At 38.0% G+C, this 14,620-nt stretch overlaps 1 protein-coding gene across 6 annotated transcripts in view; it reads right to left on the reverse strand.

Moving 5' to 3' along the window:
- CCDC149 (coiled-coil domain containing 149) overlaps positions 1–14,620 on the reverse strand; it is a 52,142-nt gene that overhangs the window by 23,769 nt on the left and 13,753 nt on the right. For all 6 annotated transcript variants that reach the window (XM_052682430.1, XM_052682428.1, XM_052682426.1 and 3 more), the window contains exons 4-6: positions 7,665–7,772; positions 2,172–2,288; positions 519–691 (exon numbers count right to left, since the gene is read on the reverse strand). In XM_052682430.1, coding sequence (XP_052538390.1) covers positions 519–691; positions 2,172–2,288; positions 7,665–7,772 — 398 coding nt within the window. The remainder of the gene's footprint in view (positions 1–518; positions 692–2,171; positions 2,289–7,664; positions 7,773–14,620) is intronic.

Here is a 14,620-nt window from a genome sequence, read left to right on the forward strand (position 1 = left end):
AACTTTTTTTTCTTCCCCATGGAAGTGGCAAGAATATCTACACGGGTGACTTCACAAGTACAGTGTTGTTGGAAAATCACACCTTGTTGACAGTCACTCCTTACGGTGAAAAGTATGTCCAAAAATGATAACTCAGTGTACTTGAAATCCCTATTTACAATTCAGGATTAGCCCACTTCACCTCACTATGAGTTCCTTAAGACACTGATTTTTAATACTCTCTTAGTGCCATACAGCAACAGGAATAAAAGGTCTGCACTTCTCTTTCTTGCCCAAGACAAGACATATTAGGGAATATCGCTTACATCTTTGTAGCCAAATAAAACAGCATTACTAATTTTCTGCAGCATAACTTTCCCAATATTCTTTGATGGTTAGTTACAGTAGAAACAAAATAGTCAAATCAAATGACCAAATCTCTCAGTTGTGAGATTTTGTTGTGACTTACTTCCTGGTGTTCCTGTTGAAGCAATATGCTACTAGTTCTAAGGAAACAGTGAGGTGTGCCATGTACTCACCTGTTCTCCATACAGAGAGCATCTATGTCAATGATACGGTTTTCGTGTCCTCCTAAAACATGATTGAGTTCTTGGTTCAATCTATCAGACTTATCCTGATAAAAAGAGCGTTCTTCTTTAACATCCTGTAACTCATCTAGTGCAGATTGAAGATCATGTCTCAGAGCCTCAATCTGAAAAGAAAGGAGAGTCATATCAATGTTTTGAAGTCTAGAAAAAAGAGTGCACAGTGACCAAACTGAAAGCACCTACAATCAAGCACTACATCTCTGATCAGATGGATTTTTGTAGTCTTTCCAAAGCTCATAACTCCAGTACTTTTACTCTATTTTGTTATTATTATATTCATTTGAATTTAAATAACCTTAGCAGTTAGACTTGTTTTGCAAAATGACTAACACATAACAGCAAAAGAAATCTTAATTCATACTATAAACTTGCTACAAACATACTAAGCTAGTTTTAGAATATAACATCTAGGTCTCTGAGAATGAAATGAAACAAATTATAACTAGGCAAATTTGGAAGATTAGATAGAAGAAAGTCTGTAAGTGGGAATTTGTACTACTTATAGGATTTTCAGCAATAAAGCTCCATAGAGTAAAAGGAACTGAAAGAAGTAAAAAAAAATAAGCCAACATGGAATTGACAGGGTGAGCCCTGCTATTAAGCAAAAGGATAAAAGAAATTAAAAGAACATTCAGGGACACAGAGCTTCAAATTTCTAAGGAGAGGAAACAAAAAAATGTTGAATAAAGTCTGCAATGATTTGAGAACTCCATGGGCAGATCAAAAAACTCTGATGAACTAGAAAAAGACAACAGAAAAACAGATAATGAGGCTACATGCTGAATAGACATAGAACCTGGGGACAGAGATCACGGAGGAATCATACTGGAAGAAGAGTAAGAGCAGGCAAAAGTCCTCCTGGTAAACTAAGGCAGTAATGCACTTGATGTGTAGACTGAAGAATAACAAGAAATTTGCACCTTTTCCCGGACCACAGAATGGCTGATTGAGGGTAGAACTGCCATTGGTATGAATGAGCACAGGATCAATGGAAAACAAAAATTCAGAACTGCTCAGAAAGCTATGTATCACTTTTAGGGAAAGCGCCTGATGGGCTGAATAATGCCTAGTATGTGATATTGATACAAACTTGATGTAGAAAGAAGAAACCTGATGAAATATTTTATCAAAAGGGAGGAAGGAATGGCTAAGATACGAGAGGAAAAGGAAACAACCTCACATGTTCTACAGAAAATGTGATTCATAGGACATACATCAGCCATCATATACTATTTTGAATACTACATTTTTAGTTGCTTTCACTAAAAAGTCTTTTTCATTGACAACACTCAATTGTCACAAGCTGTTGATGGCTGCACATGACAAAAAAGAGCATCTATAATCTCGAGAAGGAATTGATGAGATCAAAAAACTCACTCTTACCATGTATACAAGCTTAAATTAGTGCTTTCTTTACAATTCTTAAATCAGTAAGAAATGCCTCAGTAAAAATGCCAACACCTTTACCACTATTTGCAGTAGTAGATAGTGGTACCAGCCTCAGAACACATGGGAAAACTGCCATTTACTTGCAGTAAGGCAAGCTCTATAAAATACAACACCATGTGCCTGTTTTGTTATTACTTGTTCTCGAGCCTTCTCCAGTTGTTGAACAAGATCCTCACGTTCATGTGCTGCAAAGTGGCGAGCTCCAACTTCGTCATCTCCAAGTCTTTGCTTTGCTATCGTCATTCGAAGGAGCTGTGATGACAAAAACGCATTCCGTAAGCAAGAGATCACAGAATGTAGCATCAGAGTACCTCTAGGTTAGAAAGTAAGGCTGTTAGATTTCATCACTTCCAAGCCAAATAGCTGGTATTATTTAAACCAGATGAAATTTTCTAGCTGAGGGCTTAATTCTGTTCTCAGGAAAAAATTCCTGTCAAACTCTCCGAGCATAAGAGGTGCTGCATTACATCCTGCAACATTAGTCAGCAGAGTATACAAATATCCAAATGCTGAAAGACCAAATAAACACAAAAATGTGGTCAATAATTTTTAGAAGTGGCAGGAATTAATTCTAGACAATTCTCATAAAGCCAATTTCATATTTGGATCATAAAATTATCTGCAGCAGAAAGTACGTTTCCTAGTTAAGGGAAAAAAAGACACCAAGCAGTTCTCAGCATCACTTTACCTATGCCACTTAAAATCCCACTGTGCTACACTAGTGCAAAATTTGCATTAACAACTGCTCATCAATTTTACTGCTCTTTTTTTTCATTATTTCAAAAAAGTTAATTCACGCTAAAACCTAACAAAGAAATGGGCCAACAACAAACAACTTGGCTAAGAAATGCAAGAAGCTAATGAACTCATCAGCTTTGTGCTCGCTGAAAATAGCCTGTCTTGAATTAATACACAGCTGTATTAAATATCTGAGGCAGATAGGAACTACCTTTGAGAATTATCAAGTATTAAAATAAGACTCTATAAGGCATTCAGCATTTGCAGTTGCTTATACTGTGCACAGCCAGGCAAAAGTGTGGCCTCCCTGGGGCCTAACTTGTAGAAGCTCCACAGAGAACACAGAAGCTCACTATGATAACTAGCCTGAGCCTCCCTGTATTTGACTGTACCAAGGAATTAATGTACATCATTACATTAAAAAAAAAAAAAAAATCAATCTTCTTAAGTAGAGATGGTACATTAAAATTTGTCTTTGGTATTTATGGGATGCCAGTCACTGTAGCTGCAACATGCCAATTAAAATCCTGCTGATACAAGACAGGTTAGCAAAATCACCTTCCCCACTTATTTCAGCTACAGTTTAGTGCAATCCAGTGGAGTCTGTATGACTCTATCTGATAGGCAGTTCACTTGCTCAGGAGAAGCAGTGCCCCCAAAAGTAATGCTGGGGAATACATTTCCCTCTCCCCACCAAAAAACTACTGCACAGTCAGAAAGGCTGAACGGATCATAGAAGATACAATTCCTGTTAATTCCCCTTCACCAAAAAAATAGTCCAGAAGGCAACTAGCAAATTCTGGAATGATCTCAAAGCTATGTAATAATTTTTTAAAGACTAAAAGCTCAATAAGCTCAAGTCTTGATAACGTGATTTAATGCAGTTAGATAAATTACGTTTCTATAATCTCTCTCTGAGATAATCAGCGAGAAAGGTAGTAAGAAACAAATGCAGTAACATTTTAAGACTCAACCTTGTTCAGAACAACTGGAAATGGGAAGAGGATTGCAGTTTACCGAGGCCTCAGTGCCTGCAGCACTGCAGCACCAGGCTGGGAACGTATCAGGGCTGCGACTGTGCGCTAAGAGCAGCCCTCCTCCTGCACAGGAGGGGTGATCATCAGATGCAATTATATCCGTGAGCAATTAGTACTTGCAAGGTCGAACAGTCTGCCAGTAAAACGAAAGCTATTTACTAAGAAGTTTGAGATAAAGAAAAAAAAAAAAAAGCATGAAGTCTTACAACAAGAATGCTTCAGAACCCCAAATTCCATCAGTAAAAGTACAACAAACATAGACAAAACAAAGTAAAACACCAATCCATAAAACAACTGAGAGCTTCTCCCAGGCAGCTGGCCGATCAGAGAGCTGGCAGGGCACAACAGGCCAAGTCCTTTAATTCTGCACTGCAAAAGTCTCACAAGGCAGCATTACCTGCTGTAAAATTCCCACTTAAAACTCTGTGACCCAAACAGATACTAATGCCAGGGAGTTAAGAGTTTATTTCATATTTTAGTGCTTTATTACAATTTTTATACATTTGTCCTCTGGCTGCTGTATTTTTATTTCTATCATTCAGAAATCACCGAGTAAAGAATCACTCAAGTTCATTTTGCAGACACAGAACAGGTTAATGCTGCCCCTCAGGAACCTGCAAACAGCATTCACAACAGAACAGAATGGAGTTAACAGCACCTCACCAGAGATAGCTCCTGTTCGTTAAGAACCAACGTGTTGTTAACCCAAACACTCTGATGCTGCAAGCCACCAGTCTGTACTGCTTAAATATTACACTTCTCTCCTGATCAGTGTCAGCTAAATAGCTATTCATAAAGTAGCAGCACTAACACAATGCCTCAGAGGTTTCACTGCAAGAGCTGCTGTGCCAGCTAGAGACAAAAGATAATGTCTGTGCCAAAGTTTTATGTCCCTGGTTATCTACAAAACATGCAAAGGAAGAAGGGAAAATAAGCACAGACAATAAGTTCTTCACAGAAGGCAGAAACCATCATGTTTAGCTACAGTCACTGACAGCCATTATCTTTCCTAAGTTGCCTATAAAATCTCAAGAAGTAGATGAGGACTATGCAAACTTGCAACATTAAGTCCCATTTCTGCCAAAACAGATGCACCACAATTAACATTCTGCACCACTGCTGCCTTACAATAACAAACTGTCAGTAATACCACAGCTATTGTTTCCCATGCAGCTTCCTTTCACTTAGCACTGCCCTCCACAGCCTACATTTCTCTGCGTGGGTAGGAAGACAACTGAGTCATCTAGTCTTCCAGAAGCCTCCAGTTTCTCTCGTGCCTTCCATTTTCTTCTACTTATGAGAAAGAATGAGATCTCCTAGCTACGCTCACTCCAAGTTTCAGTAATTGTTCTCCAAGTATTGCTGTCAAAATGTTAGAAAGGAAAAGGACTTACAAAGAACTGTATCACAAACATGGAATAGTTTTCATGTGTCAGAGCTGATAAAAGATTGTGATCAATCATAAAAATAAACAGTCCTAGATATCTGCTGCTGGAGTGCTGCAGTCTGACTGCTGCTGTATTTCTGAAACTGCAGCAACAAACCCTTCCAGAGACTGCCTAAAGAAATTTTATTTCTGCCTATTTGATTCTGGTTGAAAATAAATGAAAAAAAAACTAGTCTACTTAAGTCAAATTCAAGTACTTTGTCATTGCCTGTTAACATACTTAACGTGGTTAGAAAAAAAAGGTAAAATGCAATCACTGTAAGGTCTTCTTGCTAATCCCAGTAACTGTACCCAACTAGCAGCAAACATGAAAGCAGTTAAAAACAAGTCAAGCCATCAAAACATTTCTTTATCAATAGGGCTAATGTGCGATATTTAAAGATTTTTCTTTCTTTTTTAGCCCTACAAAGCTCTTGCCATTCAGTGACAAAGCCTGCATGAGTCACCCCTGCTCAGACATAGGCAGAATTGTTCATCCATAAGCAGCTTCGCTTGCTGCAAAAGCAGCTGTTTGTTCATCTCTTGCCAGAAGTAAGGTTGACGTAGACCAGCTGGGCAGGATGCCCTCCCTCACTTTGGAAAAGCAGAGAGAAGAATGCAGAGGAAGAATGTAAGAACAAGCAAATTATTATAGTTCTTTGGTTTTTTTATATACCATGTATTATTTGGACTTTAGTGCCTGAAGTAACCCAACTGCCAGTACAGGAGAACTGATGAGCGAAACAGAATGGCTTCAGGAACAAGTGTAGAATGTTATCACCAAAGTTGGAAGAGAGAAAAATCTGACATAGGAGGGAAGCATTAAACCCCTCAGAGAGATGGCAATGTTTTTTTTTTAGGCACTTCAAAATGTGTAACCTGCCTTCAAAATAAGCTCTATTTCTCATTTACTAGTGAAGTAAAGAATGTGTTCCAAAAATGAAAATCCCAGTCTAAATTAATCCCTGTCTGATGTAATTCCTGACCATTGCTCCCCACCCCACTTTATTTAGTGATGCACTATTTTGCACATTTTGAACAGGGCCACAGTGGGCAGAATGACCCTTTTTGTATTCCATTCCTTATGAGAGTCATGCATTTAAATTCACTCTGACAATACAGATGTCAGAATGACAACCAGCTACTATCACATTAATTTGTAAGGCATGTTTGAACAAAGCCACTTCAAGCACAAAGAAGTAGATTCTGTATTACCAACATCATGTATTTAGAAGGAGTTGGAATAAGTACATAACCTTGATATTTAAGTATGCTTTAATTGTACTACCTTTGTGTTCTGCTGGATTAACAAACACTTGTTACCAATTCAGGACTGGCATGGCAAAGGCTGTACTGGTTCTGCAGAACTGGCACTGCTTTTAAATGCTGCAGTGTAATTCAAACAGTAGACGAACAAAAAGTACCTGGGGAATCCTTTAAAGACCTGAGCAAGTTACACTGAATGTTGTGCATGGGACAAATTCAGGCCTCATATGGCCATTTCAACAACTCCATTCACATTTCTAAAGATCTTTGTGACAAACAATGCATAAAGCTGCTTTATCATAAAATACTTAGGTTTGAAATAAAATAAAATGGAAAGAACAAAACTAGCCTGATCAATTGAAAGAAAAGAGCTCTTATTCACTTTTTTATATCCTGTAACTTTAAAGTGGTATTTGAAGAGAAAGTTATCATTCCATGTTTCACTTTTTACTTGCGAACTGACTCAACTGGTCTCAAATTCAACCTTTCACTAGTTTGATCTCTGAAGGTACTTCTGCATATGCTCCAGCTGTGAATGTTACACACATTTGGCATGAGTTTAAATATTTCAATTAACAGAGACAACAGGAGTTTGATTAATACCAAATGGCAGATTTTGAGCAATGTTCCACATAACTTGCTAAATTTAGCAATAAAATAAATTAGTTATGTAACAGGACGAGAGCGTTGCACTAAGCTAAATATACATTTTTTTAATGACCTGCTCCATATTTTTGTAGGGAAAAATATGCCTTCCTGGTTTTATCATCTACTAATATCTTCCATTTTCATTGCAGTGAAAAATATCACATGCTGAAGATGAAATGCTTATGCCATGTAAGAGGAAATATCACTAATAAAATATATTAAAAAAACAACCCTGAGATTATTAAAGCAAGGCTGGGTGCAATATTTATAATTAAGGACAAGCGAGTAAAAGCAGTAAATCAAAATATCTAATGAGCTGCATTTACTGCTCTCTTATATGGACTTCTTTTGTTTGACTGTACTGAGCATTTATTGAGCATATGTCCAAATGTTCTAGAAGTTCTGTAACCCATTGTTTTGATTTAGTTCTTTGTTTTCCTAAGAAGCTAATGCAAAACTCCAGTCCTGTTTACATATTCCAGTCAATTTAGTGATAAATTAAGTTTATAATACCTTATTGTCCCCTTGTACTTCCCCGAGTCTCTGCTGAAGCTCCCTAATCTCTTCTCCAAGATGTTTATTTTGATCTTGAGCCTCACTCAGCAGTTGAGTAAGATTTGCCTAGAAAAAAAGCAAGTATCAGTCAAAAGTTAGTGCCTATGGAGATAAGTGCAAGCGGTAATTGCAAAGAAACACTAGGTTTAGCCCTTATCTGCCAACAATCTTTACTTTTATAGTTATTGGTATTCAGACTTCATGCTTCATTGGAGAGTCACCAGGGTTCCTTCATCTTTAATAGCAGAAAACACATACAGCATGCACACATTCGCTTTTCCAGAACAGCACACAAAACCCAAACAAAATAAAATGAAAATATTTACACTAGTTCTGGCATCTTGGCTGGCACCAAGAGGAAAACATAGAGTACTCTGACAGTATTTATAGAAAGTTGCCAAAATTATAGTTTTAAACTTACATGCAATTAGACAAATGGCATAGCTGAGAAATAATTACGATCTAATTATGTTCTTTAATAGTCTTTAAAGCAGATTTCTATTCAATAAGGCAGAGCCATTCAGAGTCACTGCTCCTGTATGGAACTGCACCACAGATACCTAATGGCACAAAACTTCAGACATGGCCTGATTCGTGGTCTTAGTTAGCACAGAGACTTCATAAAGAGCAGAAATGAAAGCTAGAGATGAATTCACCTGGAGGCAGAGAAGCTTCCCAAATAAGTCAAAAGCCCATCATGCACGTTAAGGTGAGCAATCTGGTATGTAATTTCCCAATTCCATCTGCTTGATCACTAACCAAAAAACAAGCAATATTCTTCTTTCCTAAGATATCTGAAAAGGAGCGAATACTACCAACAAATTTTTTGCCTAAAAATAACTCAGAAATACACAAATATTGACTTCACACAGGGAAAGTCTATCAAAATGACACCTCTTCTAAGAGCATTATAATCGTAGCAGCTAATACGCAGCCCTTAAAGACATCCCCTATGCCAGCTAGGTATGTCATCTATTGTCATAGATCTGAAGGATATAAAAAGAATTGGAATGAGAATTTTCAGCTTCTCTGAGGCAACATTTCTAAATTAGCCCTATACAGAGTCTCTGGATTTGAGGTCAGTGCATCAAATGACTGTTCCTTGTTCTCTCTGAATATTTAAGTTCAGTTTTAGCGTCCTTACTTGTTGCTCTTTTTATTCCCTCATTTCTCTATTATTATATCTCTTTATTTTTTGGTCTTGCTTTTTTACCTTGTCAGTTTCATTAGTAGGCAGTCTCATAGGAAGTCTATTGGTCTTTCCCTTTAAAACCTCTAATCTATTAAACCAACACAGTTGCCACCCCTGCAATCTCTCTGTTTACTAAATGCTATTTCCACACCTCCTGTTTTATATTTAAGTCAACTACTAACACGAATATAGCTATGCATGCATCTGATATTTCCAGGATTAGACTATTAAACCAGGACTTTTGTACGATGGCATACAAGGAAGCTGGCTCCAAACTCCAGCTGGCCTAAAATAGCAACACCTTCTAACTTTTAAACAGGAAAAATAAGATAGTGATATCTCCTACTAGATTCAATGATTCAAGCCTGATTCACTGCTGTCATTTCGACCCTTCTGTTCCTCTGAGACCAAAGGTTCAGAAGAGAGTAACTTTTCCACAATTCTGGAATAGATTAAAGCATTTTTAAAATTACTGATAAGCCTAAAGTATGCAAATAAATCATGTGAGAAAAGAGCGTAATTGTAAAAACTGTAAATATCCATCTGCAGGGCCAATATTACCTACTCATCATTTTATTTTCAAGACAACAATCACTTAAGGAACATAAATGCTCCTCAAATATGCTTTGGTATTTTTTTTTCCTATGTGTTAAACAAATGAGTAAAAGTCATTTATGTACTGAATGAACCAAGGGGCTTCAGATCGCATTCAGTCAATGGTTCTGATAGGTATTTCTTAATGGCTGCTCAGAAGAAATAAAACAAAAACCCTATGCTTCTATGAAATTGTATTTAATCTGAAGTACCCACAGCTTATGCTCAGATGATTTTTAATCAACTGAATCCAATCAGTAAAGCGAACCAGTTGAAAGGAACACTATTTGCACAAATCTCCCTGAAAAAAGAAAATTCTATCTATAAAGTCCCTTTTTATGACGAGTCTGAACAACTCCTGACACTGCAACAGCTATTTCAACACCAGGGAGGACCTCAGTCTCGCTAATCTGTCCTTATGGCTACAACACCAGGATTCTAGCAGTCAGTAGTCAGGACCCAGCTTCCAGTAAATCCAGGAAATGCATTACCATGCTTATACTAAATCTTCCTGCTCAGATTTCTTTCCCCTAAAACCATTTCTTTTGCAGCGTGACTGTATGCTGAATTTTGTTTTTCAGCCATATAAATGACTTAACATGACAAAAACCTTTCTACTTGAGACAGGTATTTTGGAAGAAACTGTAAACGAAGAATTTTAGACACCAAAATAAAACAGCTTCATTTAAGCATACTAAGAGCATTACAATGAGCTAAGTATAGACCTGTTCCTTAATGCAAAGCTTCTGTTATACTGGTGTTAGACTAAAACAACTGAGCTATGTCACAGGAGCAGTCTCTAGCAATTACTCATTTCCCTGGCTTAGAGGTACCATACAACATGTAATTTAGATTGTTCCCTGTTTTAAAGGTTTTGGCAAGAACTCATTAAAGCTCCGTTAAATGTGGGTAGAAGGAGAATTATTTGATTTTCAGGTGCTCTGCTGGGCTTCAAGAGAGCCAGCCAAGAAGATACTTTGAACAACACCTGGACTTGGTACCAGTACTTTGGCACACAGAAGAGAACATACCATATGGTTGAAAGATGATAAAATTAACAATGGAGGACCTCTAAGAATATATTTTATGAAGAAAAGGGAGAAATTGTAATCCAAGGAAGGAGAAAGGTGATTCATTTTTCCAACTGGCAACTTCTTCTCAATATTCATAGAACACACACAGAATTCACTTAGAAATTCAAGACAAGTAACTTTAGCAGGGAAGCTAAAGTTTGTTTCATTTACCTGCATAACAGAACTCTCAGAAAATTAGTCAAATTCAGCTTCCCTACTGTCAGTTTCTTCAACAGTTTGATGCTAAGTGAAAACTTAAAAGGAATCCTGTAAACTGCCAGAGATTTCACTTCTTTCACTCACGCTACTCAAAGCTGTGTCTTTGAATGATGTGGATAGATTTATACGTTGTGGTTAAAGGAAGAGAATCATGGAATGGCTTGCGTGGAAGGGACTTGCATGGAATGGCTTGTGTGGAAGGATCATCAAATTCCAATCCCCCTGCCACAAGCTGCTAGATCAAGTACTGGATCAGATTGCCCAGGGTCCCACCCAATCTGGCATTAAACCCCTCCAGGGATGGGGCATTCACAGTCTCTCTGGACAGCCCGTTCCAGCACCTCACCACTCTCAGTAAAAAACTTCTCCCTGGCTTCTAACCTAAATCTCTCTTCCTTTAGTTCAAAGCCATTCCCCCTTGTACTACTACTACCTACCCATGTAAAAAGTTGATTTTCCTCATGTATATAAACTCCTTTTAAATACTGGAAGGCTGCAAAGAGGTCTCCCTGCAGCCTTCTCTTTTCCAGACTGAACAAGCCCAGTTCCTTCAGTCTATCTTCTTAGGAGAGGTGCTCTAGCCCTTGAATTCTTTCCTGTGCTGGGTGTCCTAGACTTGGACAAAGGACTCCAACTGGGGCCTCATGAGGGCAGAATAGAGGGGAACAATCACATCCCTCACCCAGGGAAAGGGAAAGATGCAGAAGTCTGTATCCTTCTGCAGCCTCATCTTTTCTTGCTTCTGCAACAACCCAAAACAGGAAACTGTCCTCTCTCAATGCAGCCACTTGTTTTTCTAATTAACAAAGAGAATTTCATTCAAATATATCAGAAAATCTTTCCAGAGCCCGGTCCACCCTTAGTGTCAGCTTGGGGTATACTTGAGCCTCCACAGCGTTCTTCTACCTGTTTGCTACAGGAAGCATGCCTGTATATTTCAGCACAGTTCAACCCCACATTATAGTACTGGACAGAAGAATCTATGCCAAAATTGCTTTTTCTTCTAACCAAAAAGCAAGTGCAACATATGGCAAAGATCCCACTAGAAGCTGAGAGAAAAAGTGTGATGTGGGAGTGCCCACTGGGAAGTGCCTCCTTTTTTTAGCAAGGAAAAAAAAAAAGCAACACAGAGCAGACAAAAAAGATTCACAGGGATGGGATCGTGAAGCTTTTCCACTTAGACTTCTGCTAAAACTCTCAAGAATATTTTGAGGATAGAAGGTTGAAGAGAGCCTTACTTTCAGCCACGGACAAACATCTGAAACTACTGACAAAAATATCTATAAATATGAATTTACTAATGCAAGTCAGTTGTCAGACAGCAAGAGATCTTTGCTCATTACTGACCCACAGAATTTGAACTGATGACCTTAAAGAAAAACTATAAATAACATGGAACTGCAAACAGTCATCTCTGGCATTACACACTACCCTTGAATTTGGATTCTTCAACAATTTTGCAAATCTAGCTACACACTCACAGTGTTATTTTTCTTCACATCACTTTAAAAAATGATGGATAGTAACACAGGCTTTAATATACCTCTCAATCCTCTTGCACATAAATCTTATCTGACATTTAAAAAAAAATAAAAAACTTCCTGCCTTTAGATGCTGTCTGAAAAAGTAATTTGTTAAGGGGAAGAGAACTTCCAAAATACCTTTACAGTTAAAAAAAATATTTTAAAATACAAACAGGTATTATTTCTATACCACAGCTTCCAGTCTTTTGTTTTTTTTCAGCCACACCTTCAAACAGAGAACACTGAGTTCTTTGAGTTCCTAGGACAGGTGGAAAAAAAGTGTGATGAAACATTAAGCACACTTGATTGGTGTGACTGATAGCAAATTTAATTGCAGTTTCTCCTGCAGTGCTTTTATATGATTGCAGTGGCTGAATTAATACAGAAAAACCTGTTTTGCTTACCAACTACTACTGTTCACCTACAGTTTCCTTACAGTAAAGAAGCAAAAATCATCTTTGTTTTTAAGTTGAAAGATTATGCACAGAAGACTTCTACATTTATATGTCCTAGGCACATTAAATACACAAAATGTGTCATATTTCCCCAAGAAAAACAACAGCAAAAGTCAAAGCCTTGCCGAGCAGTCGAAAAGAAGAGAAGGAACACCCCTCTTCTTCTGACTGTATGCACTTTGAGAACCAGGAAGGAATCCCACCACAGAAGCAAACCAGTCAAAACTTGACAGAGCTTTGCAGAACAAGAAAAACTTGCTAACATTCATATACTTACAAGATACTCAGCACTCTTGCTTATAAAGCTGTTTTTATTGAGCTGTTCAATAAAACCAGAAAGCCATTCTATCGCTAGGCATATAAGCCAAATACTCCTACCCTCCTTTACAATGAGTTTTCTGTGTGTTAGCTTAGCACAGTGTTACACAGGATCAAACAGCACATAGCCAAACTTAAGGCACACGCTGAAGACTGACAAAGAAAGAAAGAAATGTTACCATCAACTACAGACTCTTAAGAGGACAGTTTTTCCAAAGCAACTTGCTAACATACATCATAAGCAGCAGGTGTTAGTATTAACTTGTAAAGCCTTTCTTGTTGCCCTTGGCATCCCTAGGCAGATTCAATTCCTTGTGGGATTCATAACTTCCCCAGTTCCATCCCAGCTGTTTATACAATGCACCTGTACTCCCTCCCAGGTTACCTGTCCACGCTGTCACTTTCTGTAAGCTTTCCTTTTGTGATTGAGTTTGTCCAGGAGCAACTTCTTCATCCACGAAGGTCTTCTGGTATTTTTGTCTAACTTCCTTTGTGTTAGGATGCATCATGGGACCAATCAGATCCTTGAAGATGCCAAAGTGTGCTCTCCCAAAACCTCACCTCTCAAACATCATGAGAAGTTAATTGGCAGAGATTTCTTCAGTGTGAAGTTTCAGCAGCATGCTTCAGTTCCCTCATACTTCATACAGGCAAGAGTAGGGCATCAGTTTTTTGTTGACAGCAGATGAACGTATTCAAAGAGAAATGACGAATTTTTACTTATACAAAGACTGCCATACTAGGGCAGAAGATTGTTTCATTGGTTTAACAAAAATGGCTGCTTTGAGACTCTAGGGACCTAAACTTTGTCATAATGCAGACAAAGAAAGAATCAAAATCTCTTAAACACATTGAGTACCCTGACTAATTAACAGACTATTTATCAAGAGTATTCAGGTGCAGAGGTGGGACAAGTATCTTTATTCCATCAAGGTAAGACACAGCAATCAGAAGAGCAGAGCACATGATAAACATCAGATCTGAACAACACTCAAAATTTTAAAGAGCGACAGTCACATCTGTTAGAATCAGCATTTCGTCTCTCCAAGCCTCATGCTCACTGCAAAATCTACAGGTGAAAGACATCAGTGTCATTTCAAAAAACATAATTCACAGCATGTTCAGGAAATCCTTGATTTTGCACACATGCAGAAAACAAAATCTCTTCCCTGACTATACTCTCACATTTTGAAATCTGTGGGAATATTGTTCTCTCAAGTGTCACAAAGGCAAGTGATCTCACTGTTCTGCACCTGCTGCCTCACGCTGTGGCAGTCAAACATGCACCTACAAACCACAGCAAAGCACACAGGTCTCAATCTGGCACATGCATAATGTTTTTCATCTTCAAACCCTCTGAACAAAGGAGGAAATCACATTAATCTTCACAGCACTCGTGAGAGATAAATACAAAATGATTGCTTACCCCGTACGGTGCTTTATCTGAAGATTTTATCTCACAGGACTCTGAACGCAGCTTTTGTGCCTTAGCACAAGGCTAGCAAAACTTCCTGAATTCATTAATGAAAAATAGTCACAG

Source organism: Tympanuchus pallidicinctus, unplaced genomic scaffold (assembly GCF_026119805.1).
Source record: "Tympanuchus pallidicinctus isolate F22 unplaced genomic scaffold, pur_lepc_1.0 scaffold2, whole genome shotgun sequence".
Lineage (NCBI taxonomy): Eukaryota > Metazoa > Chordata > Aves > Galliformes > Phasianidae > Tympanuchus > Tympanuchus pallidicinctus.